Source organism: Triturus cristatus, chromosome 11 (genome assembly GCF_964204655.1).
Source record: "Triturus cristatus chromosome 11, aTriCri1.1, whole genome shotgun sequence".
Lineage (NCBI taxonomy): Eukaryota > Metazoa > Chordata > Amphibia > Caudata > Salamandridae > Triturus > Triturus cristatus.
Genome location: NC_140594.1, coordinates 96,061,596 through 96,089,448, shown reverse-complemented (window position 1 = coordinate 96,089,448; position 27,853 = coordinate 96,061,596). Strand labels below are relative to the sequence as shown.

The following is a 27,853-nucleotide window of genomic DNA, read 5'->3' as shown; positions in this document are numbered from 1 at the left end:
CTCTCTTTCCTTCTTTCTTTTCTCTCTCCTTCTTTCTTCCGTCTGTTTGCTCTTCTTATTTGGATTGCTCACCTTCTTTTCATTCTTCTGTTCGACTCCTAACCATTTTAATTTACAGGTACCCAACCGACATGCAGAGTGTTACCCCTCCAACATCTTTTCTGCAGGAACCAGGAGAACCACAGCTGGAATGGAAATTGTGGATCATAACTTTTATGGCTTATTTAAGTTCCATAGACGGACAAAGGTTCAGACCTGAGAGGAGGAAAAACCTTTTGTATTATCATTTAAGCATTGAGGGTCAGAATGTCTTGGATCACTTACCTCCCTACGATCCACCCGTAGGTCAGGATCATGATGATTTTGATATAGCTGTAGCTCAATTAGATAAGTACTTTACAAAGACTAAGAACACTGTAGTACACAGATATAAATCCTTTACCAAGAAACCGACCGAAAGTATAGACATTTTCATCACAGCATTGAAAGTCCTGGCTTCGAAGTTTGAGTTTAAAAACTTTACTTCTCAACTTGTTGCCAGGTGTTATTGTAAAAAGATACAAGAAAAGCTACTTACCTATAAAGATCCTTCCTTAGACAAAGTGGTAGATATTGCTAAAAGCATAAGAGTTCTATGGAAGATGCCAAACAACTCAAAACCGCTTTGTCTAACACCCCTATTTCAGACGCTGTCTCCGCTAAACCTCCTGTTATCAGACGTGATGATACCCGAAGGCAAAATATCTTTAGAGGTGGAAAAAAATGTTGTGCCAAATAGACCACCTAACCAAAAAATCAGTTGTTTCAGGTGCGGTTCACCTTTGCATGTATCATCCTTCAAGAACTGTTCAGCGGTCAATCAACAGTGTGCACAGTGTGGTAAAATGGGTAATATTTCCAGAGTTTGTATGGGAGCAAGAAGGAGAAACATAAGGTGTGTCCTGAATGAGCCTGACTGTCATGAAGACTATGACGTTACCAGTCAGGAATATGTTGTAGTAGTGAAAGACTGTAGCAAGAAACAGAACACGCTTCCCATTCTTGACCCTGAGGTTGATGTCACCATTGAAACTTTTCGCATTCAACTTCTTGTAGACACAGGAGCACGAATCACCATCGTGCCACAAGAAAAATACCTCAAATTCTGGGCAAGAAGAAGTTTATTACCACCAGACGTACTCACGGTGGCTTTTGAAGGTAGCAGAATTGAATTGCTAGGCTACTTCAGGGCTACCTTCAGCGTTTTGGGGGAAGTCATCAAAAGAAAGGTGTATGTGGCAAGAAAGGGGATTAATGTCCTTGGGTTACTACACCAGGCTGAATTTGGTTTAACCATCAAACCTGGCCTAGCCAAATCTGTTTTTATTGACAAACAGCTTGCGCTGGATCAAGCCCCAATCACGAAGGACATCAATTCTTTGTCCACTACCGAGATAGCTAACAAGTGGTAGCACAAGTTTGAGAAGGTGTTCTAAGAACGCCTTGGCAAAATCACTGATTTCCAACATTTCATCAAGGTTAAAGAAAATGCCACCCCTGTCAAGCATAAATTACGCAATGTTCCTCTCAGCATTAGGGCTGATTTATCCAAACATTTAAAAGCTCTGTGAGATCAAGGCATAATTGAGACAGTCGAAGCTACCCTATGGCTTTCACCCATCGTTCTGGCCAAAAAGAGGTCTTGGGACTTGAGGATGTGTTTCAACTTGAGGAGCCTCAACAAGGCCATATGGGTCGATGGGTTTTCCCTCCCACGTATTGAGGATCTAATCGCTAAAGTTGGTTACTCTTCGTGGTACACTAAACTGGATCTCAAGGCTGCTTATCACCAGGTTGAACTGCATCCTCAGTCCCGACACCTCACAGCCTTTGTCACTCCTGATTGTGTTTTCCAGTTTTGCCATCTACCTTTCGGCTTAGCTTCGGCAGCTGCCGTCTTCCAAAGGCTTATTACTGAAATGTTTCACGATAATCCCCATGTTGTTGTCTTCCAGGACGATATCCTTATTTTCTCTAGAACTGAGGCCGAACACGATTTAGCCATTGATCAAGTCTTCAGCATTCTAGAGAATATTGGAGTTACTCTGCAGAAGAGCAAGTGCACATTCAAAGTGAAATAAATAGAATATTTTGGTCACATTATCTCGGAGAATGGCATAAAACCCAGACCAGGTTTGGTCAGAAGCATTGTAGAAGTGCCTGCGCCACAAAACAAAGAGCAGCTCATGTCCTTCCCTGGGCTGTGCGAGTTTTATGCCAAGTTCATGAAAGATTACGCAAAAGCCACTGAATGTTTCAGGGCTCTGCTAAAAAAAAAAGGGGCAATAAATTCATGGTCAGAAGAGTGGTAAAAAGGTTTTCAATCCATCAAGGAACATATTGTCAAGGCCCCTGCTTTGCAAGCTTTTGTGGAGGGAAGACAAACTGTTGTCACAGTTGATGCCTGCGAGTATGGTCTGGGGCGGTTCTATCTCAGTATGCAGAAGGTATAGAGCACACGGTGGGCTTCGCCTCCAGAACACTTCATCCCGTGGAATGGAAGTACTTCGTTACAGAAAAAGAGCTTCTGGTCTGTGTCTGGTGTATTGAGAAGTTTAGCCATATTTGTGGGGTAGATCTTTTGTACTTAAGACCGATCATCGTCCTTTAGTTGACATCTTGTCTGGGAAGAAAATAAAATGCACCACTGCCCATTTAGCCAGGTTATCTGCCAAGCTTTTGGAGTACACCTTTAGAGCGGATTGCTTGTCTAGGCTTCCTGTCACTGATACAGAGTAACAGGACTGGGAGACGGAAGTTGAGGAGTGTTTTGTGGCTTGTATTAGTCAAGACAGCCTATCTTTCGCTGAGGAGGATTGGTGGTAGAGGTGAACAAAAATGCTGTGCTTAGAGAGGTTGTGTCCCTGATCAAGAAAAGCTGGCTCAAGAAGAAGTGTTTCTCATCTGATCTACAAATGTTCTGGACGGTCAATGAGGAGTTATCAGTTGAGGGTGGCAAAGTGGTTAGAGGTGATAAACTTGTGCCTACGAAGTGTTATCGAGATGAGATAGTGATGAACGCGCATTTAGGTCACCTTGGTGCGACAATTACTAAGAAGAAGGTCCAAACGGATTTCTGGTGGCCTAGGATGGATTCCCAGATTGACAACTTAGTCAATCAATGTGTACGATGTAATGCCAGTGACAAGGTGTTGGTTCTGGAAGGTGTGGTTGAATCTCCTGTGTCTCTACCCAAAAGAGCTTTGCAGTGGTTAGGGATGGATTTTCCATTTTCTACCTGCCAACATAAGATACTTTCTAGTCCTTATTGATCATCTGTCCAGGTGGGTTGAGGTTGAAAGTGTTATCAATTGTTTGAACAAGATTTTCCTTAGGGAAGGCTATCCTGAGGAGATTCTAACAGACAACGACGTTCAGTTCGTCTCACAGGAGATGAATTTGTTTCTGAACTCCTGAAGTATCAAGCATACCAGGTCTCCACTTTACCACCCACAAAGCAATGGTAAAGCAGAAAGGTTCAATAGAGTCGTTGTGGAGTGAGTCTAAGCGGCTTTCAGGTCCAAGTCGTGTGTTTTTCAAGCTGTAAAAGATCTGGTTTGGTCATACAGTACTTCGCCTCATGTTGCAACTAATTTTAGTCCCTTTGAACTTATGAGGGGAAGAAAAGCATCTTCACAGGTTTACCTATTTTAGATGGTAAAGTCCTTCCACCAGAGTTGTGATATGAGCTGTGTGTGGGAGTATGCGAATAAAAAATCTGCTGAAGCCAATTTTAAGTGTTGTGAGCCTAGTGTTAGAGAAGAAACTCACAGACTTCAGGTCGGGGATTGGGTTAGAATAAAAATCCTGTTTCTGTCAGAAAAGGCCTGTCTAAGTTTTTGGATTCTCAACAGATTGTGGAAATCCGCAAGAATGCTGTAAAAATGTCCGATGGGAACTGGTGGAGCACCTCTCTGGTTGCTAAAGACCCATGTTCTCCCTCTAAAAACAGTCAAAGCAGACAAATGTGTTTTGCGGGGGAATGATGACAGGAAAAGCACCAGGGTCCATGTTAGACCAAGCAGATTACATGATTGTGTTGATCACTGGAGCGGACCCATACTAGAACAAGTAGATTTCATAATTATGCTCTATTTTTAGAGCTTCTGAAAGGTTCAATGGATATGATTATTTTCTTCATAATGTATTTCATTTTGTTCACCCTTCTTTCTTTCTGTACCCCCTCCCCTATCTCATCCTTTAGCATTGTTTTATTAAAAGGCGGGAGGTGTGGTGATGTGATGCTGGCAGAATCTATTGATGTCACCTGGAGTGTTGATTAGCGTCTTGCCCTGAGTGTTCTCTCAGTGGCAGTTACTTCTTGTGCCTTGGCTGTACCAGCTGGGACAACTCTCTGTACCCCTTCTACATTAAACCCAACTTCAGCAAACTCATTACTGCGTCCGTCTGTCTTCCTTTCAGGTTGCGTGCCCGTAACGTTCATAACTCCGATTGTTTACTCCTCCTCAATTACTTGCTAAAATGAGTTGAGTTTGCTACCTTGAGTTCCCAGTACTTCCTACCGGAGTCTGTTTTTGTTAGTTTCCTTCAGGATAATCTGCCCTTGACAACATACAACATACTTCCGTCCCTACACTTACCATTGATAATAAGCCCATAAACATATTGCCAACGAAAGGCAAGACAGGGCGGGGGGGACAGTTGGAACATAAGCAAAGAGATGATGAATGAAAAATCCAAGTAATGAAGATTACCAGTTATTAATTCACAGGTTACCACCCCATATCCTTCCTCATCCCATTCCTTAATAAAATAAGGATGTAACTTTCTGTTATGCCTTTATCAAGACCAGTATAGCATGGAACAACATAACAAATATAAAAAGAAAGACTACTGCAAGGCAATTACTATTCATTAGATACAAAAGAAAACATAACAGTTGACCCATTGACCATACATATATCCCGGTGTAGAGTTGTTACAATCACGCTACACTGGTGCTTGGGATTCCTCAACAGGTGGTAAGTGAAGAGTGGATAACAAGCAGGAGATAACTGGCCGTAGTTGCTCTTTCTGGATATATTTTTCCATGTGAGAAGAAGAATCACCAGGAAACTCAAGATTTTCTTTGTCATAATCCGGGGACATCCAAGAGAAGGACATCAAAGAAGATAAGGTAACACAAATCAAGGAATGCTCAGAATCTTCCAGAGAAGGGCAGTGTGGTATTCTCCTCTGTTGGTTAATTTTATCATCTGAGATTTAACCATAGCTCAAAGGGACTCCCATGACAAATTTTAGGAGAATGAGTGCATTGATGGGGACTTTTAATCAGATCAGGTTAATAAATCCCAAAGGAAAAGCAGAGGAGGACTTAGTATGTTTCTGCAAATGCTTCATATGTTCTCGCCAAACAACAAGAACTAAATAGGAAGGGGCAGAAACTGCCTTTTTATAGACAGAAGAGGTCCAAAAAGGTGGAGGCTTAAATGATGCCTGTAGCCTGCTCACTACACTTTTTGTCTTGCATTTTGATAAATGTATTCAATAAAATACAGTATAAAAAAGACATAAACAAGATAACAATTCTCAAAGTAAAATCTAACTCGGGATTCATCAAGATATTTGCAACACATGCAGGCATATGCAGTGGTATCTAGTACTTACTAAAAATGAGTTGAAGTTGCTAACTGGAGCTTTCTTATAAATATATTCAATAGAATGCAGTATACACCATACATAAACTAGAAATGCTCAAAGCAAAATCCAACTCGGAATACATCAAGGTATTTGCAATACATACAGGCAAATGCAATGGTATCCTAAAGTCATTACACAGTGACGATAATTGTCCTTTGTATGCCTAGTTCTCAACAGTTTGAAAGAAGCACTGGGATAAAGGCAATAGTCTAATGATCTTATATATAGAAATGTTACCTCTTAACGAAGGGATGGGCCATTACAATGCTATTACTTGAGCCAGTATCTCGTTCACACACTACCACAGGCAGTGATACTGCCATGATGAAACTTCTAACGCAGGTGTGTTGCTGAAATGGAAGAACAGTGGACCACTGCATCACTCCATTTTCTTCCCAATGCACATGTCTGGGAGGAGAAAACAGCAGGCCATTTCGCAATTCACTCGCCTCCTATGGCAAATACATGGAAGGGAAACAGTGGACATCTGCACTGATAACTCCTCTCCCTGCCCAAAAACAAGAATGACTGCACCTCTGCAGTGTGCTGCCCTGAAGGAGACCAGCATGCCACTGCACCACTCTCCACGTTAGAGAAAAACAAGCCGGCCATTGTACCACTGTCTCCCTTCAAACAGGGAGCCCCATTCAAGAAAAGAAAAAAAAGGCAACTTCGAAACTTGGAAAAAGAAAGCACAGTCCATAGCCTACGTGGAACTATTAGATGAACTCCAAAAATTAAGCCTGGTGTATGAGGCTGAAATATGATTATGTTGCAAGGGGCTGATTATCCTGAAGCATAGTAACAAAGAAAAAGGTTTAAACATGCTAACGTTGTTTGTAGAGTGAAAGCATGTTCATTTACGTTTAGATTCATTGTAGGTAATGTAGGCCTGCATTTTAAAATGGCTACCATTGTTTGTCATTTTTCCTTTTGTGACATGTTAGAATTTTATTTTTAGGTGAGCTCGCGTTCTAATTAACAAATGTGATAATCTTTTGCCTTCTTTTCCTCATGAATTTTTTTTCTTTTCTTTGTGATAATCATTGAGTGTTTTCATGAATAGCTAATTCAGAGGACGGCGAACGACCTTTACAACGCAGTCGTTACACCGCAATACATTTATATTGCAGTCATTACAACAACTTACGCTGGATGGCGCTATACACTAAGGAATAGTATGATTTACTATTCCAACACCTTCCCTACTGTTAAGTAGGCTGGAGTTAGAATACTAAATCATACTATTCCTAAGTCTAGCGCAAGTCGTTGTAATGACTTGCGTTGTAATAACTGCTATGTAACGACCGCATTGTAACATCACATATTCTGAGAGGACACCTGCAGAATACAGCATGATACGTGTATCTCATCCCACAGCAGTTCAAGTAAGTTGAAAGGTCGCTGAGAGAAGCCTGTCTTGTGAGGAGATCTGAGAACCTAACAAGCACATAAACGTATCATCTTGCTTCATCCAGATTGGACAGTCATATGAGAACTACATGTAGATCTTTAACAAATGTTATGTTTTTCATATAGTGCAGCTCTGAACTGAATAGTCAGATTCAGACATTAACTTAGAATTAGAATAGAGCAGAGCAGGAGATTTCAGAGAGCTCTTCCAAGTGAGAGAATGGACTTTTCTCTGTCTTTCTCTTTCAGTTGACCCCATGCTGGTTCATCCTCTGAATTTAAGAATTACAATTTACTTTGATTTGCATATTAATTGAAGTGCATACTTTGATTATTAACTGTTGCCAACTTGATTCTGTTTTCTGCAAACCATTAAGGAAACTTTTAATAAACATTCAATGTTTGAAAACTAAAATACTCTGGGGGATATGTACAAGAACTGCCGCTAACTAACACTAACGCTAGTGAGCAGCAGTTTTCTTAACGCGGCCTATCACCAAAATATATCGCCCTGTTAGTGATGTATTTACAATACGTAGCTACATGGCGATAGTTTCAGGTAGCCACGGTGAAACTGCCGCTAACACTAACGTGAAGGCTATACAAATTCTAACGTTAGTGGGCGACAACTAACGAAAGGTTAGTCAGCCTAACATGACTGTTTTTGCCTTTAGAGGCAAAAATAGCCTATAAGTCCACCTCCAATAAAAAATAGGAACCAAAACCAATAGAATGCAGAATAGAGAAGCCAGGGCCAAGTGCAGCACACACCAACAACCCCCCCCCCCAAACCCCCAACAGCCAGGATGACCAGTCAGAGTCCCAGGGGAAGAGGAAACTCAAGGATACAAACTTATCATTGCGCACTCCTTGCAACACCATGGCATCCAAAGCCTTGAAAGCGCGGACAGTCCCTGGGGCCCGGAGGCCTCGCATGGCCTGCGTCTGGGACCCAAAGTGGGATGCGGAGGTGCTGTGGAGTTGCTGAGACGTGGCGGTAGACATTGAGAAGTCAGCGATCGCCCTTACATGGCAGTGAAGTCTGCCAGGTCACATAGAGACACATTGCTGACCTGTGTGAGAAGACTGCCTGGTGCCCCTTGGAGCTGTGAACGGTAGAGGCGTTCCTGCACACCAACGTAGGGAGGTCTGCATCGCATACCAAGTGTCACCACTAAACCGGGGTGCACGGAGGAGATTTCCAATGGTGGGCCGCACCTCTCTGCATCACAGGCCGGATTATGTTGCGCTGGCCGGACGCTGTGGAGGGTGAGGCACCTGAGCTGCGCAAACTTGTTGTGGTGGGAGCGCTCCAACTTCACGCCTATGGGGACCTGTTGCATCACCTGCATTGGGAGGTTCCCCCCAGCGGACTTGGTGGCGACTGCTGTACCCAGGCTTGTGAAATTCCGCCGGGCTGAGGCTCCTACTGGCTGAATCACAGATTTTGAGAGAGTGCAGCAGATTGTGCCACAGTGTCAATATCCAGATGCAGAGAAGATGGGTCGTGTAGCGGAGGAGGCCCGGGGGTCGAGTCGGGCCCAGGCCTAACACCTGTGGGAAGAGCATCGCCCCACTGCTTTCAAGCAGTGCAAGAAGAGGAAACATACCATGATGATAACTTTCTGATGTACTCATGCAACGTTTCTTTTACGGGGGGGGAGGGTGGGTGGGGCTGCTCTACTCACGGAACAGGGAAGGGGCGGAGTGGTATGCCCACTCAAGTGCACAATGACTGTTTGGTTGGCCCTCTCAGGCTGCCCAAAGCAGTCATGCGTACTTCCCTGTTCACAATGCCGGCTGCATTACAGCCTGCATGGAGTACATGCCCAACCCTCCAACCCCCGGCTGAATGCCTTGTCACGGCACTCACGAACAATCACAAAGCTGCATTGCAGCATTGTGATTGGCTTAGAGGAGGGAGCCTGGCTGCCTGCTTCCTGTTCCTGGAAGTAGACTCAGGAGAGCAAGAGTACAGAAGACACAGGACCCGGCCTCGATGTAAGAATTAAAAAAATATATATATTTACAACCCCCACTTCCCCCTCGCACCCCCACCCCCTCCAGTGTCCTTTCCTGCGTTTGCTGCCTCCCAGCTGTCCAGTCCCCCCGCAGCACTACTTAATGACAGCCGTTGTGCGGCCTTGCGCAGCAGGCATACCACTGGTGCGCCAAAGGCAAGCTTGAACCCTGCACCTGTGAAACTGCAAATGCACCTCCTGCCACATCAGCACATCAGTGCCTCCTACCGCCCAGCAGACCAACAGCGCAGCCGACCAGCTCAATTGCGTCCTCCTCAACGTGCCGTACCTCCACAAACACGCAACAGAAATCTGGGACCTCCTCCATGCCACCTCTTCAGACATCACCTTCTTCACGGAAACCTGGACCAACCTCTGCTCCAGACCCGACATTGCCATCACCATCCACGACAGCTACAAATTCACCTGCAAGGAGCCCCCGAGCGCCCAGGAGGAGGCATTGCCATGGTCTAAAAAAACACACTCAGACTGACCACGCACTCTAATGACCCGACAGTGACCATGGATACCTCCACTTCCAGATCTAGGACAACCCCAACACCACTCTCCACGGCACCCTCATCTACAGGCCCCGGGCCATGAACCCCCATTCATTAGTGCCATTGTAGATCTCAACGCACCCAAAGCTCTCCCATCCACTGACTGCATCTGAATTGGAGACCTCAAGGTCCACCTGGACAACCCCAGTGACCAGAAAACCCCCACTCCTCCTGGGGAAGCTCTCACACATCGGACTCAAGCAGCTTGTCACCACATCAACCCACATAGCCTGACACACGCTCGAGCCTGTCTTCTCCACCGGCTGGAACTTCATTTACAGCCACACCACAGGACTCTCCTGTACTGACCATCATTGTTTACATCACACCTTCACCACGCCCACTGCACACCATCACCATCATTGCCCCCCACCCCTGTCGCAGCTGGATCAAGGCCACCGAAGAACTTCCCATCAAATCCTTCAGCACCACCGCTCCGCCAATGCTTACAGATGCCAACACTGCAGCGCGCAACCTCCACCGATGGATCTCCAACTGCTCTGGCACCCTGGCACCCCTCAAGAAAAGAACAGGCAAACAATACTCCAAGAAGGCCAACTGGTTAACTCCCGCCCTCCACTAGTCCAGCCCCACCTGCCGGCGCCTTGAGAAGAGATAGAGCTACAACATCAATTAACTCTGCAACACAGTCACCCTTGCACCATGACGCAAAGGTTCATGCGTTGGCGCATGGAAGCTATTGTGCACCAACGTAGGGGAAAAAGACAGGGGGGCCTATTCATGAGCCCCTTCTAACAGTTTCACCCTGCCGGTGCATCATTTTCTTGACGTACTTGCAGCGTGATTCTTGCACCACGTTTCACCGCATTTGCAAAGTGACGCATTAAGGCATATGCTTGACCTTGTGAAGCCCTGTGCCACATAATACCTGCATCAGGTATGATGTATGCAGGGTGGGCATTCCCACACAACAAAGCCTCAAAGGAGTGGCGAAGTGAAATCCATCAGATTTCACTGCAAAAATTGTAGGACGCCACTGTGTCAGTACCTTACCCCTGCCTCATGGCAGGCGTAGTAAGGGTGAAGCAGTGCCACAGGGATAGGCTGGCCCTATGCAGTGCTGGAGTTGCGTCATGCTGGTGACACAATTGCAGCAATGCGTGACTTTAGCGCGGATAGATACATCAGGATTCCAGACGTATCTGTCATTAATTGCGACATGAAGCACCATACAGTGAATACAGCACATCCATCGTGTCGCAAGAAGGGCGTAGTGAAAAGTGTTGCAACGCTGTTTTGTCGCAGCGATGCAGCACTTTTCATGAATGAGACCCAGGAATGCGCCCTATCTTATTGATGGTGCCCTGTAGTTTTGTCGCAGGGGAGCGCAGCAACATTCTTTGCAGCCCTGTCCAGCACCAAAACCTTCTGAAATGAGGCCCGAAGTGTTTGCACCATTTTTAAGACCAGCTATTTTCTAGTCTTAAAAAATTGCCTCTAACTGGAGTTAGAGGGAGATTTTTGGGTTTTGCATCATACGAGGAATTCCTGGTAAATATCGCGACGTGCGCTTAGCGACAGTTTTTGCACAGGAATGCCTACTTTGCATCTCATTTTCATTAAGTTCCGTTAACAGAAGTGGCAATCCTAAAAATTCACGTGGATGCCGGAAAACTGATGCTAACTCCTGTTAGCGGCAACTTGTAAATACAGCGATTAAAAAAAGCTGCCGTAACGTCAACATATTGAAGCTACAGCAGCGTTAACTCCCTGTACATATGCCCCTCGCTGTCTTACTTGTGAGGCCGAATGTGCTTCACATTTATTGAATAGATGGGCATGATGACCAAGTACGCTTGTGAAACTTGATCCATCCAATAGCGGTGGGGAGAGTACTTTAGTTTGGAAAGAACCTCTTCAACCACAATACAGGCAACCTGACTTTTTCCCTTGTCAGTGTAATGAATCATTGTGCTGGGCAATACTTTGTTCTTTGTATGATATATGAGCCTTTTTACCATTCCTAAAACATGGCAGATTCTTACAGTGGCATGTCCACTAGAGTGGTGATCCCTCCTGCAGCAGCAGCTTTGGTGGCAGTCCAATAGCCTTCCCAGTCGGTGCGTCCTGGCTCGTTTACATGGACGTGTGGGTCAATCACACCTGGCATGACCACCAGATTTCCGACGTCTAGAATCTGTAAAGAAGATAACGGAAAAAGTATCATTGACAGTTACTAAATTTCACAATATAACAGATTACCTATCTGCACTTCTGCATTGACCAGGCATTATTAGATTTACGTGTTAGAAGCCCTGCTTTTGATGTTCCCAAGAAAGATATATCTTAGTAGGGATTAAAGCCCTTCCATCTAACCTTTCATCTCTCTGGAATGGATGTCCATTCAGTCCTGTCACAAGCATTATACTTGCTAGCCTATATCAATCACATTTTCTTTCGACTTACTGTTTCTGTACTTTCTTCCCAAAATACTCTATCTAATGCATCTCAATGATCTCTTTTGAGTTTCCCTGTTCAATATGCAAACATTGCATAGAACCTTATTTAGAGTTTGGAAGACAGGATAATTAATCACAAATGTTTCAGATGTCCATCCACCATAATACAAGTGCATAAAAGCCTCTGGCACTCTTAATACTGCAAACAGGATATCCGTCCCTTTTTGCCACAGTATCCCGTCCCAAAAACTTTAAATTAAACCCATAGTTACTGCTCTTCCCATGATTGAGTACCTTTATCTTCAGGTGCATCAACACCCTTAGCTAGGCCCCTAGTCATCTTCAAAAAATGTTTTTTTCCAAACACCTTTGCTCAAAGGTTTCGAAATGGTCAGTGTACTACTTATTTCCGACACTGGCTCCACAACATTGCTATCTAATGGGTCAAATCAAAGCACAGTTAAAGGAAGGAAGAGGGTCTAAGGCTAGATGTTAATACGGCCTCCCCTGCCCACTTGTTCTTTCTCATTCTACTCTGGGAGGAGGGAGCACAGACGGTCACTGTTTTGAACATAGAAGGATGAAATGAGATCAGGGTAAAGAGATTGTGACTATTAGCAGAGAAAGGCTTGATGAAGTGAAAATTGTGATTTCATTACTAGATGAGGAAGGGAATCAGACAAATCAAGGATGTCGGAAAGGAAAATTAATGAAGCTAATAGCAGCATGATGGACCCCAAAAGGATGAGTGGTGAAGACTTTGTGATGGTGAGAGTGAATGGGTGTGGAGTAAATTGTCATCTAGGTTAGATACATTGGAAGTGGCAAATCACAGGAGCGTAGTTCAGCAGAACTTTAAAGGCAAGAAAAAAAATGAGTCTCTTATGAGTATGTTTGTTCCTGTTTGAAAGATGGAGTAGGTAGTGTCCAGTAGACATCCTCTCACACTTCTAGGCAGTTGGCTGGAAATTATCTACTCTACAGATGGTTAATGGAGTTACAGCTATTGGGATTTGAATTGGGCACAATGCACAGTGTCAGAGGCCATATAGACTACATAGTTCTATTAGGATAAGCTTCATGGGTGTGACATGCACTACTTTCAATGACTAATCAGTATTGGGAAGAATGACTCCATGTGCCAGTCAAGAATTGTCGGAAGAGGTTAGCAAAAAGGCCTGCTGTACATAAGATGCCTATCTGTTGTCAGGGATTGGACACGAATCTGGAGGTATAAAATATTTAGACTTTCATTATTAGTAACAGGCATAAAAATAAAAGAAATAACCAATAAGGAGCAGCCCGCTATTCTGCTCAGATGCCCCATCTCCTGTGGAACAACCACCAGACTCCCACTAATGGCATGTATGAATTTCTTCTCTACTAGCATGAGTTAAAGTCTGTCTAACGAGCAGGTCTAATGTTTTAACTGTCTCTGTGATAGATGTGTGTTGTAAGGTTGACAGGAGGTGCCTGAAGCAGTGTGTATGGGTGAGTCGAATATCAGAGGGAATGTTGCTGTCTGCAATTCAAGAGCAAGTCCTCTAGAAGATTCTGTTATTGGAAAAAGATAGGGCAGAAGCGAAACGTTATTCTCCAACTATGTGCTTCCCTAAAGGGGCCGGGGAGCAAGCAATGCAAATTTCAAGGTGATCCTTGCCTGAGGTGAGGTGAGAAAGAGTGTTATTAGGGATGTACCTTGCATCAGACCTCCTGTATGGAGAGGTGTTATTCCACTAAGTCCCAGTAAGAAAATGTAGGACCTCCTCCTATGGTTCAGTGTACTCACAGATGTCAGGGCTCATCAACATATGGTATCAGATCCTTCATATGGTAAAGGAAACATCAATGGTGTGTCTTGCAATTACATACTATCACATTCTGTTCAGTTTACATTGTACTTATGTTATTGTGTATTGTTTGGTTTCTGTTATGCTTCCATTAATGATTCTGATAAGCTGCGCATTGTCACACTCAAAATATCCACGACCTGAAGACACTGTTAATTTTCCCATGGTAATAATGGGTTTCAAGCAAACAATGGGGTGGAGACACAGCTAATGGTCCATGGTAATAATAGCTATCTGGCCACAGGTGAAATAGGAGAAATTTTGTAACATTTGTTTGACGGCAAGATAAACAGTGTGAAGGAGATCTTTATTCTGACAGATATGAACAAAAAGGGACTTCAATAACAGGTTAATATCCATATTTTAATGTGGGGTGGAGGGGGTGAAGCATTTAAAAGTAAGCACACATACAAACAAACGTTTATAGAAAAGTAAGGCCAAAAATTAAACTGAGTTGTTCACAGATAAAAATAACCAATAAAATAAATTTGAAATTCATGCAGTTATGTTGGTATAAAATTAGGGGTGGGCGACAATTTCCGTTCCGCTCACGGAAATTGCGACATTTCGTCTTTTTTGCGTTCTGCGCGGAACGCGAAAATGGCGAAACTTCCGCGAACCGCGGCCGGAACGGACATATGCAGGTGCAGGACAGGATTCATTCTGGCACGATGCGCCTGTCACAAGAATTAAACCTCAACAGGAAGCACTTACAGATATAAATAAAGCAGGGTACTTAGTTGGAGCTCAAATTCAGTAACGCATTAATCAGCACAAAACATTCGGGAGCTAGGTCGAGGCTGGGCAGGTGTGCTTTTCTCCCCACATCTACTGTAAAAAATTAGCTGTGATCCTTGATGGAGCTCTGTGCATCCACGACTTTCTCGAGCGCAATCCCCGTGTAGCTCCTGACGCCAGGAGGTTCTGTCTCCTCATCTGCTGCTCTGATCAGTCTCTGGCCCTTTATAAAAAAGAGGCATGTGAACTGCGATGGACAGCTGACTCGAGGGACCCCGGGGCCCGTCGGTGTGGTGGCAACGTTAGAGACACACATGGTCACCGTAGACAACTCTTCTGGCCCTTTATGCAGCTGTAGTGTGGGAAAAGCACTATACATTTACCCAACGAGGTAGCACTTACTGATTAGCCAGTAGAAAGTACTCCAGTTGAGTAGAGGTATTGCACAAAACGGTGGCATCTTCTTGGGTAAATATGCAGGGCAGGATTCATTCTGGCACGATGCTCCTGTCACAAAAATGAAACCCCAACAGGAATTCAGTAATGCTTTAATTCAGCACACAAAAATCTCCGCGATCACGCGAAATTTCACGTGATCGCGGAGATTTTTTTGCCGTTTTGCGATATTTTGCAAAAGGCACTTTCGCAAATTCCGCCCACCCCTATATAAAATGATGAAATGTAGAAACCAAACTGTGTGTCAGGAGCTTGATGCTATGGCATATAGACATTGTGTGCTGCAGTGTGGGAGTATTTGGCTACCTGCATATGGCTCTTTAAAGTTATGCCTGCAAAGAATAATAAGTATGCGCTAATACAGGCTACATAAATCTTTTCTTCACTCATGAGTATAAATTGTGTTTTTTAATGTTCATGATCCTCCTTTTGATGATTTTTGAGCGCTGGACTAATATTAGGCTAATTATGGAGGGCCTTGTGGCTATTTTGTGCTTGATTATTATTTTAAACATGGCAACACAGCAGCAGTCGACAAGCAGAAGCAAACAAGGAGTTCTGGGAGACAGGTATTAGTTGGGGCACAGAGGGAGGGACACTTACACAGTGCTTTGGGAAAGTGAAAACACGGGACAAGTGAGCAAACCATCTGGGTAATTCACGAGGAAAGTGTTTATTCACTCAACTGCCAGCTGAATGAACACATTTTTTCACAGTCTTCACCATGCAGAGATGGTTTCAGATATAGGTGCTTAGTGGTCCCATGTCTTGAGTGGCCCCTTCAGCCTCACTACATTTTAGTCACCCACTCGATGTATCTAGCAAATTGTAGTTATTTTTTGTAACATGCCAAGCTGAGATTTAAGCGTGCAGGGTCCTGTTTCTACTCGGCTTTCATTTCTGTCCTTGACAGCTTTGCCTCAGCAAACCAAAATAAATTTGGAAGTAAAACAAAATAGTGAGTGACCGGTTCAGAGTCTGTGGCCAACTAAAGTCATTGTGCAGGAGCCCTGGCGAAGGAAGGATGGGACTGGTAGAAGGAGTATGATGACAACCAGTAGAAGGTAAAGGACCAGGAGGTGGACCACTAGGAGGGCAAGGAAAATCAAAGCCACGAGGAACAGGACAGAAATTACATGGGAGGCCTAATCTATGAGGACCAGAGAAAGGAGGACTAGGGACAGGAAGACCATGACCACAAATTCAGGTTCTGGAGAACTAGGAGACCACACACAAACCAGCTCCACAGCTCCAGCTCTTCGCGGGGCTGCATGCAGAGACTGAGCCCCGAGTACTGCAGCTCCTATACCATCCATCGGCAAGGAGTGCAGTCTTTGAAGGGACGGCCATGGACGTGGCCTGTATAACGACAAGGATAGCACACTGGCCAGGTGGTGTGAGTTGCCCTGTGACATGCCCTGATGCAGTCACCCTGCCGAGGGCCCCACCTCCCTGAACTCTACATGTGAGGCATGCATTATCCAATTCCCCGCAATCTCTGGGAGTCTAGCAATTCCACAGGCCAGAGGTGGACTCCCTTTGCAACATTGGGGCCGTGTCCCAGCCGATGCCTCTGTGGGGGTGAATGAGACCTCTGAGATCACTGCATACTCTGGCGACCGGTGGTTGGGGTGACAAGCTGATACACAGCAAGTGTGTATGGCAGTGCAGCGAATCAACTTGCTGCGCTACTCTATGCCGAAAAGCAAGGGCAGGAACGCACCATATTTATGCAATACTGTACATTCCTGTCCTTTCCCACTGTGCTGGTACAGTTTCGGCAACCTAGCGCCAATGCAGGCACCCTTTGAAGGTAGCTGGCTCTGTCATATTCCATATAGGTACCATAATATAGGCCCAGGTAACTTCATTACCCTTCACCTATATTCTTCCCTACAATACCCTTTTTTTTTTTTTTAAATTAATTTCTTTATTGCGGTTTTAAGGTTCACAGCACATAGTAAAACAGTACTACTTTACAAAAAATTCTGAATTAGAAGCCTCACATTCTCTATCCAGCAACAGTTAGTCCAATTAGGGTTGCCTTTGAAGTGTGTACCGAACCAGCAATAAGCATGAACACTGTCATTAACAATCATATGAACTTGTAACTGAACATCCCCCCCTCCCACCCTCACCCTACCCCCCCCTCGCCGGGCCCACCCACCTGGAGGATCATCTAACAACATCTCACTCATGGGTATCCTCCCGTCTCTCCCCCTGCCTGGGGGATTCAATCCCCATATGACTAACATCTGCCAACACTGTCTGTGTAGAATTCGGGGAGCTCCTCCCTATCTCCTGGACCATTAGCCCCCACGCCTGCAATACTTCCGGGAGTTTGGCATCCCTCCTAGTGCTGCGCATATGCCCCTCCTCCGCTAATGCCCATTCCTTCAGGTCCGTCTTCCAGTTCGCAACCAGCGGCCCACTCTGTTGCAGCCAGTGGATTGCTATTCGCCGCCTAGCTATCACAAGTCCCAACACCAGGAACTTCCTGCTGGTCTTATGTTTAGGGTCCCGGGGAATCTGGCCAAGGAGACAAGTACGCAGCTCCAGGGCAACACTCCATCCGGTTATTCTGTGCAGGTCCTCTAGGATAGCTGTCCAGTATATCTGGATCAACGGACACGACCAAACCATGTGTGGAACATCTGCCTGTGCATAGTGGCATCTGGGGCACCTTGGATCCCTCAAGCTATCAATAGTGTGTAGGCGCTTGGGTGAGAGGTATGCCATGTGGACAATATTGTATTGTATCTGCTTAAATCTATTGGACACCGCCACCTTTTTAAAGACGAGGATCGCAATGATATTTAACCATGTTTGTTTGTAGATAGATGGAACAACCCCCAACAGCTGTCATCCAAGGCACCTGTCCTGTCTCCGTGACTCCAACAGACTGGCCTCACGTAGCAGAACTCAGTTGCTAGGACACAGCTGCCGAAATACAAACAATGGTGACATCATTAAGAACATGCCATGAATACAACATATCCTCTTTCCATAAATAATTAATAATACATAACACTGGTATCCTTAAGTACAAATATAATCTTGTAATTTCTTTGGGGGTATTACTTTGCGTACACTCTGCCTGATGCTTACATTGGGATTAACATTATACTTGCCGTGATTGGACACCACACTTTTTTCCAAAGCTAATCCAACTCCAGGAACATATGTGCTTCTTCCCCCTTCAATTGGATTAGCTTTGAGCCATTTACGAACTTCAGTCGCATTGCAAATAGATACTCTATTCACATTCCACCAATTACCATCTGAAAGTTTCAATGCATTACCCTTGACACATAAAACCTTTTTTGGAACAGATAACTTAGAACTTCCCTCGGTTTTTACTCTCACATACATGCCCTCTTTAAACAATCTGGATTTCCTTACCAAACACTCATTATGTTTTTGTTCATAAGTATCTTGATACTTCTCAACTTTGGATCGTATCTCACTCTCATTTATTGTTCTTCTGCCACACCTACCCATCCATGCCGGAACAGCTATAGAGCATGGTGCCCTACCCTTCAGTAAACAAAAAGGAGTTTCACCAGTTACAGAATGGGGAGTTATCCTGTAATTCCATAGCATATTTTTCACCTCACTCTTCCAAAATCCCTTGTTCTGTAAGGTCATCTGAATGCATTCACCAATCACACGGTTGAAGCGTTCAATCAACCCATATCCCCTTGGATGATATACTGGAGTCCTGGAGTGTCTTATGCCCCATTTTTTAAGAAATGTACTAAACTCGCTGGACGTGACTTGAGAACCATTGTCAGTGAGGATCTCAGCGGGACACCCTTCCCTTCGAAATCTTTCCTCACAAAATTCAATCACATTACTGGTCTTAACCTCTCTGACAAATGTAATTTCCGGCCATTTAGAAAAATAATCCATTAATACAATAGCAAACCTGTTGCCTATTCCTAAAATCTCAAATGGGCCACATATATCCATGGCTAACCTTTCCCAGGCATGTTTTGGCCACTTCGTATGATAAATAGGACTTTCTTGTACAGTGTGGGTTTTATCACTGCAAGAACAAGCAATACAATCTCTCACATATCTTTCAATTTGCTTATCCATTCCTGGCCACCAAAAATCATTCCTGGCTTTCTTCTTCATTGCGGTCATTCCGCCATGCCCTTCGTGAAGCAAATCAATCAATCTTGGTCTTAGGGAGTTGGGAACTATTAATCTGTCACTTCTCCTCAAAATCCCATTCACAACCGACAATTCATTCCAAATTTCCTTATATTGCAACAGATTCTCCTGAAGTTTCCACCCTTCCTTTACGGGTAAACATTCAATTACATTTTTTATGCATATATCTTCTAACATGGCCTGTTTCCATTCTTCCTCACTGATACCTTGACACACATCTGATAAATTTGCTACCACCCAGTCATCTATGTCCATTTCAAAATTCATACCGTCTGGTTTGTTTACTGGAAGAAGGGACAAACAGTCAGCATTAATATTCCTCACACCAGGTACATACTTCAACATGAAGTCGAACTCTTGTAGTCGGTAAATCCTTTTAGCTATACGAGGAGAAGCTTTTCCAGCACCAGATGTTGAAAATATATCTATCAGAGGTTTATGGTCTGTATGCACATCGAACTTTGTTCCCCAGACAAAATTTCTGAAGTGTTGCACACCCCACCAACATGCTAACGTCTCTTTTTCAATTGTAGAATAAGTACTCTCCGCACCTTTTAGTGTGCGCGACGCAAACGCTATCACGCGTTCCTTGCCTTCATGTACTTGCATCAATATTGCTCCTATCCCATAACCACTTGCGTCAGTCACAATCACACTCTTATCGTTAGGGTTAAATGGTTTCAAAGCTACCGCCTTTGTGACGGCTTTTTTCACCTCTTCAAAAGCTTGTTGACACTTGTCAGACCACTCAAAGATTGCTTTTTTTTCATGAGCTCCCGTAAAGGAAAGACACAAGTCGAGAAATTATAAATAAACCTAGAATAATATTCTGCCAATCCCAAGAATGACCTTAACTGATCTTTGTCACGAGGAATGGGGGCATTCTCTAAATCTTCAACAAGTTTGAACTTAGGTTTGACACCATCAGATGACAATGTGTGCCCTAAATAATCTACTTCAGTGTTACAAAATTTACACTTTGATAAACTTATTGTTAACCCGGATTGTTCTAATTTGTTTAACACGATCTCTAAGAATTTGTCGTGTTCATTTTTATTCTTACCCCACACTAAAATGTCATCTTGGAAAACACGTACATTAGCTTCCTCACCCAGTATGTTTTGCATAACCCTTTGAAATACAGCTGATGCTGAGGCTAACCCAAAGGTGTGATGAAAGATGTCAAGTGTTTAGAATCAGTTTGCAATAATATTTGGTGATAAGCGCTTGATAGGTCTAAGGTGGATTTTTTTTTCCATTATCAATGCTTGATAGCATTTCATTTATATGAGGCAAAGGGTAACGGTCTACCCATATACACTGATTTAAATCCCTTAATTCCACACACATGCGGATACTGCCGTTGGGTTTGCATGCGATAACGATTGGACTTAACCAATCCGATGCTTCAATGGGCTCGATAATCCCTTCCTTGCACAGCCTCTTCAACTCTTCCTTAAGGGGATCTCTTAAAAGCTAACGGGACATTCCTTACCTTGTATACTTTGGGTATAGTTCCTTCTTTAAGAATTATATGATGTCTGAACCTTTTCAAACACCCTAATTCTTTCCTAAATAGATTGGGGAATTTAGACTTCCAAACCTCCGTGTCTGATGCTTCAGTTAACAAAACTTGAGCAGGGTGATTAGGATTGAGAATTATATCTAATTTTTTCTGCTCCCTCCATCCTAGTAAAGATTTTCCCTTCTCCACTACATAAATTTTAGCTTCAGTTTCTCTGTTCTGAAATTTGATTATAGATGACAAATATCCTAAGACTGGCAACCTTTGACCACAATATCCTACAGGATTAACATCTGTAGGTAGCAGGGTTTTTTAACCTAAATTTTCCCAATTTTGCTTATCTATAATCGTGAAAGGGGAACATGAGTCTGCCCAAATGGGTATCGTTAAATTATCAATCATGAGATCACATTTAGGTGGATTATAACTGTTACTGGTTGGTGCACCCACATCATTTACTTCATCAATAACATATATTTCTACATCACTTTCGTTGGAATCCACCATGGATGTATCTGTAATTGCGTTCACATTTGGTTTTGACTGCAAGGTATTGAATGACTTGCACACCCTGGAAAAGTGTCCAATTCTTTTACATTTGTAGCATCTACTTTTTGCGGCAGGGCAATGAATGGCATCAGCAGAATGTCTATTACGCCCACATCTATAACATACTTTGTTGGTGATAAAAGGCTGTCTTTACTTTTCAGTTTTACTTTCAGCATTTTTATTGCTCTGTTTATATCCAGAATTTACTTCGCAAACCTTTGTCACATTGGCCTCGTTCGGTGAAACTTCAGGATTTGTGAGTTCTTTCACATATTGTGCTGTATTTTCTATACCTTTGACAATTAGAATGGCTTTGTCTAAGGTGGGATCCGTTAAGTCTAACAGTTTTTCTTGTATTTTCGTGTTGCATGTGGCATTGATTAATTGGTCTCTAATAATTTCGTCGCGTAAATCTTTAAATTTACAGGTAATAGCTAATTTTCTTAACGCTGCCACATATTGCTCAATTTTTTCTCCTTGTGACTGTTTTCGCGAAAAAAAATTGTCTTTCAACTACAATGCTTATCTTTTTCCCATAGTTTTCTTCCAACATAGCCATGGCGATCTCATACACATCTTCATCATCATCATCTTCGGAGTTATTACTATTATTGATGTTTCTACCAATTGCTATTGGTTTCGGAAGTGTTTTCAACACATTCCTACCTTCAACACCTAAATGGTGTTTCAAAATTGCCAATTTTCTACTGGCAATATAAACTTCAGCTCCAATTGCCTCAATATAAGTAATGAAGGATTCTTTCCAATCCTCCCAAGACATGCAAGGTGCACCCAGTTCTTGAAGAAAAGTGGGGGGAGGTACAATTGTCTGATTTGACATTTTGTAGATGTACACAATAATGTATGATGCTATTGTATAAATAAAACACTGTGTTCTTGACAATGTTGCTGTTGCTTAGCAATAACTATTGCAATGACTATTGTAACAATGATACAGTGTTCCCATAAAAGAAGCTCACCTAGATGTTATTTCCAGCTATTTCTTGTTAAATTAGCTTGTTACTCGCTGTTTATCCGTTCATTCGTTATATCGGTGAAACAGGACTCGTAGATCGTTGTTCGTTTCGTTGTTGAAATAAAATTTTAAAAAATCAAGATGGCGGCACGTGTAGCGTGACCTTACGCGAGGTCGCGCTTACTTAAGCGTTGTATGCATGCGTGTAGGGCTATGCGTCATAGAGTCTCAACTCAGCCTCGGGAACAACATGGTCACGTGTTCGTTGCACCGGTACAACTTTAAAAGATGCATTCAACGACAACGTGAGTAACACTTCCTTAAAGTCCAGCTTTTAAATTTATAACAGATCTCCACGAGTTTGGTTATTTGGTTAAACAACACGGCGCTCCTTTCACCTCAAATTCGCCTCTCCGAAAGTTCGCTCCAGCAACACGGCGCTCCTCCCACTTCACACAACCACAACCTGCAAATTGTTGCCTTCGCACTGCAGTTTTCTCCGCGATGAGTCTCTCTCCTAAGATAAGCACATCGATTGAAATTGAGATTGATATTGAGATAGCAAAGGGAGGGAAAAAAAATTTGCGCTCCGCACAGATTCTCGCCCCAGTCCTGTAGGCAGAAGCAAATCCTCGGAAAATTACACCCAACACATCCGTGTTAGAAACGGAACATGTGTTTCTTCTTATTCTTATTCTTGTCGTTGGGGGTCTTCTACGAGCTCAGCCTGAGCTCATAACGCCAGATCCATGTCGTAATAAATCTTCACTGATGCCGAGTAATTGCTATCTTCTGGATACCAATCCCATCCTCTGTCGCCAATTTTAAAGACGAGGATCGAAATGATATTTAATCATGTTTATTTGTAGATAGATGGAACAACCCCCAACAGCTGTCATCCAAGGCACCTGTCCTGTCTCCGTGACTCCAACAGACTGGCCTCACGTAGCAGAACTCAGTTGCTAGGACACAGCTGCCGGAATACAAACAATGGTGATATCATTAAGAACATGTCATGAATACAACACACCTTACATACACCCTCATGAATTTTTTCCCACTCCCATGGTGTGATCTCCTGTGGGCTCACTTCCTGCCATCAACCTTCTATTTTGAGAGGTGCACATTTTCTGTCTTCCCGTAACGCCCTGTACAGGTGAGTGACAAGTGTCCGCCCTCCCGCCATGGCTATCATCTTGACCAGAGTATGCGTGTGTTCCGGGGCTTCAGGGAATGTAGGCCATAGATGTCGTGCTGTTGCCGCTATTTTGGTGTATTGCAAGAATTGCCCTGGACCCAGCTCAAAAGAGTCCACGGCATCTTGGTATGTTATGAACCGTTGGTCAGGGTAGAGGTCTGACAGCATAAGACACCCTCCCGCCTTCCATTTGTCAGTAGACATGACCCGGTCAATGTGCGCGAAAGGCAGCATCAGCCAAAAGTCCGCCTCTGGGGAAAACGGTCACACCTGTATAAGTCGTCGAACCACCCTGGCCCAGATGGCAACCAACAATCTGCCCAGTGGAGGACACCGGTCCCGTCGCCCTTTCATCTGCCAGAAAAGCGCACCCAGCTGTCGATCCCCATATGTGTTCGCCAGGAGCGATCGTTCCCATGATGGGTCTGTATCGAGCCAGGCCACTGCGTGCTGTAATTGGGACGCAAAATAATGAAGTTCAAGGTCCGGGATTTCTAAACCGCCCCTACCCCAAGTACGTTTCATGACTTCTAGGCTCACCCGACAACGTTTTCCATTCCACAATAGTTGTATAAGCATTGCATCGAGATCCCTGAAGACCTGGTGTGGTAGTTCAAAGAAGGAGCCCTGCATTGTGAAGAAACATCGAGGCAACACCACCATTTTAATTAAGGCAATCTTCCCCATCAGCGAGAGACTGAGTGTGTTCCAGAAGGCAATGCTGCCTCGGAGACCTCTAAGAATCCTCCCCATATTATGTTGGTAAAAAACTTCTCTGTCCCTACTGATCCAGACCTCGAGATAGCGCAACGTATCTGACACCCATGGAAGCCCCAGCTCTGGGAGTGGAACCCCGCTCCTCACAGCCTCCGACCCAACCGGATATAATTGTGATTTAGTGTTATTGACATGGAGTCCAGAGGCCTCGGCAAACTGACCCAGAGTCGCCAGCAGTATCGGAATCGAGTGTGTTGGCTCCCGTAGATACACCAGTGCATCATCTGCATACAGTGATACAATATGTTCCATGGCCCCAATTTGGATACCCTGCCCCTGTAGGACCCTACGGAGATGGCACGCTAATGGCTCCATTGCCAGGGCGAACAGCAAGGGGGAGAGCGGACACCCCTGTCGCGTCCCCCTGGCTAGTGATATCGCATCTGAGACATAGCGTCCCGTACAGACCCTCGCCACTGGCTGAGTATAGAGAAGTCTCACCCAATTCACCAACCCCTCACCAATCCCCATTTTTAGGAGCACCTGCCATAGATAGTCCCACCTGAGCGAGTCGAACGCCTGTTCGATATCTAGGAATACCAGGGTGTTCCGTTCGGCCCTGCCCTCTAGTGATTGCACGACATGGGCGAGACGGCGGATATTCCGCAGCACGTTCCTTCCTGGAATAAAACCGGACTGGTCGTCGTGTACCAGTCGCCTGAGATACAGAAGTAATCTGTTGGCCAATACCTGACTAATGATCTTAAGGTCTACATTGAGCATTGAGATTGGCCTGTAAGAGGCGGGGAGTAAGGGGTCCTTCCCTGGCTTCGGGATCATCACAATCAGCGCCTCACGCATGGAAACAGGCAATACGCCAGTCTCACCAGCCTCCAAAACAATGTCCAGGAGCCTAGGGGTCAGGACTCCCCCAAACTCCTTATATAGCTCCGCGGCCATGCCATCCATTCCGGGGGACTTAGCTGTCTTCAAATGGGCGATCGCAGCTCTCACCTCCTCCCCTCTGAAGGGTGCCCCCAGGGATTCCTGACTGTCTGGGTCAAGGCAAGGTAGATCCATCTCAGCAAGGTAGGCTTCCAAAGCCTGTGGGGCGACCTTGGATTTGGGCTCAGAATATATTCTTTGGAGGTGTGAGGTGAATACAGCATTAATCTCATACGGGGTATAAACCATTCTGCCCTGACTGGCTTTAAGGGCCAGTATCGGGAGAGGCTGAGTCTCCACCCTGATCAAGCGCGCCTAGAGGCGCCCGGCTTTATCAACCTCAGTGTACCATCTACACCTACTCATGGTCCTATTGTACTTGCCCAGTGACTCCCATCTGGGTCTGTGTGAAGTTCTACCTCTAGGGTCTGTAAGCGTTTCTCCTGTTTTTTTAGGTCCCACTCTAACACTCTCCTCACCCCCACCTCCGTGGACATACATATCCCCCTCAACACCACTTTCATCGCATCCCATTCGAACGCCCTGGAGCTAGCCGTGTTCCAATTCATCTTGAAATAGCCTTCCAACCCGGTCGCGATCGCCTCCTTGTAAACCGGGTCCGTCAATGCCTCGGTATTCAATCTCCATAACGGTACTTTGGAACGCGGGCGGCCCAACGTGTAGGCCACCAGCAGGGGGGAGTGATCGGACAGATATCGGGCCAGGTACTGTGTCTCAAGAATCCGACCAGCCACTCTTTCCTGAATAAAACAATAGTCCAGCCTGCTATGCGTATTAGCTGCCGGAGTATAACAGGAGGATACCCGAATATCGGGGTTACCGTGCCGCCATATATCTAGTAAGTGATAATTGTTAATCATCTGGCGTATGGATTCCCGTGTCTTGGGTTTAGCATCTACCTTTGGGGGGTGCCTATCCCGTTCCCCATCCAAAGCACAATTAAAGTCTCCTGCTATAATGAGTTCCATGTCAGGAGTCAGGTCTAATTTCCCCAGGACCTTAGCCGAAAATTCCCCATCGTCGGTGTTTGCAGCAGAAACGTTCACTAAACACATGTGTCTCCCATCCAGTGTCCCTTCCACCACCACGTATCTCCCATCGGCGTCAGGACTACATTTTAAAACCTTAAAGGGGACTCCAGGCGCCACCCACTTCCTACATTACACTTATAACGGTTTACAGGGACTGACCTTTTACCTAGATACGACACTGCATTCAGAACGTGGGTTTTCCCTAGTTCAAAATCTCATACATTATGCATGAGGATACTTGGAAGCACAGCAGGACTAACAGCAGGATTGCCATCTCCTGTATAATATCTATGTGTAAAGTTCATGCCCGACGTCATTCTTAGACCGACACAGTAATACAGCGGGGTAGGATCCCTAGTGAGACCTATGGGTATATATACATCACATCTTGCTAAGATAGGCAGAGGAGACCAGGACTTCCCGGCCGACACACTGACCAGAGATGCTGAGGTTCCTACATGCAGACACTCCATCTCGCAGTGGTCTAAACACATCCCTCGCGGGGTGACCAATTCGAGACCAGGACGGGGTCCCACAGTCTCTCACTTCAGGTAATGGGGTTGACTTTATCCTAGAGGGATTCTTGGCTTAACACCTACACACATGCTAGGTACATCTTGTTAGGGAGGCATCGTAGGAGAACTCACCTTTTTATTATCATGTATTTTATATACTCGTATGTATTCATGATTACTGCTAGATGGTATAGTTATACCATCCGTTTACTTTCGTAATACTGCTAATCATTTATATCTTTTACTGTCTAACGATTGTTGCAGCTCATCTCTTTTACACTAGAATAATAACTGTTCAATAAATACTTATTGAAAATGCCCAACCATTTATTCTGTGTATCTCTCTACGACAAACTAAGTAAACACGGGTGACTGAGCGAAAAATAGTATATTGTTTCTACGGTCCTGAGGGATCAGGGTTGTCATGTGCGATGGTTGCCAAGAACTATTTTCTCCTTGGTAAGAGGTGATTCTAGTGGCACTGTGAACTAGCTGATACAAAAGGCCAACATACCCGGTGGAGGTGTTCAGAATCAGTCAGACACCCATCCTACAGTGTGTGTTGTCCGAACGCACAGATCCTGTATAGGTCTTATAGGAACTACATGACAGATCTGTATATACTATAACAAAGTAAGGTATAGTGTGCACAGAGTCCAGTGGATCCCCAGACGCTTACAGAGGCTTAAATAGATAATACAAAAAGCTCTATTTCAAGTAGTGTGGTCCAGCAGTTAGGCTTATCAGAGGGCTGTGTTAAACATTTGTTGTTCACACTCTGTCAAGAAATTTTTCCCACCCTCAAAGACTGAATTTTTTGTATGAAAAATTATTACTTTGCTATTTTATTTTAGAACCAAGAGGAACTCAGTTGAAGGTGAGTAACAGTTTTAGGAATAGTAACACTTTTCAAATGCAGGGGTGTAGGACCTGGGGTCTCCAGGCCCTATGGGGCGGTAACGTGACACGAGCGGTCGGGCCACCAAAGGTCTGTGTGTAAAGCAACCATACAACCCGCACCTCTCATGAAACGAGGAAC

At 44.5% G+C, this 27,853-nt stretch overlaps 1 protein-coding gene across 1 annotated transcript in view; it reads right to left on the bottom strand.

Moving 5' to 3' along the window:
• The window catches only part of LOC146783302 (allantoinase, mitochondrial-like), a 1,087,389-nt gene that overhangs the window by 581,568 nt on the left and 477,968 nt on the right, over positions 1-27,853 (bottom strand). Inside the window, exon 3 of the mRNA XM_085636065.1 lies at positions 11,701-11,852. Within this exon, the coding sequence (XP_085492191.1) occupies positions 11,701-11,852 (152 nt within the window). The remainder of the gene's footprint in view (positions 1-11,700; positions 11,853-27,853) is intronic.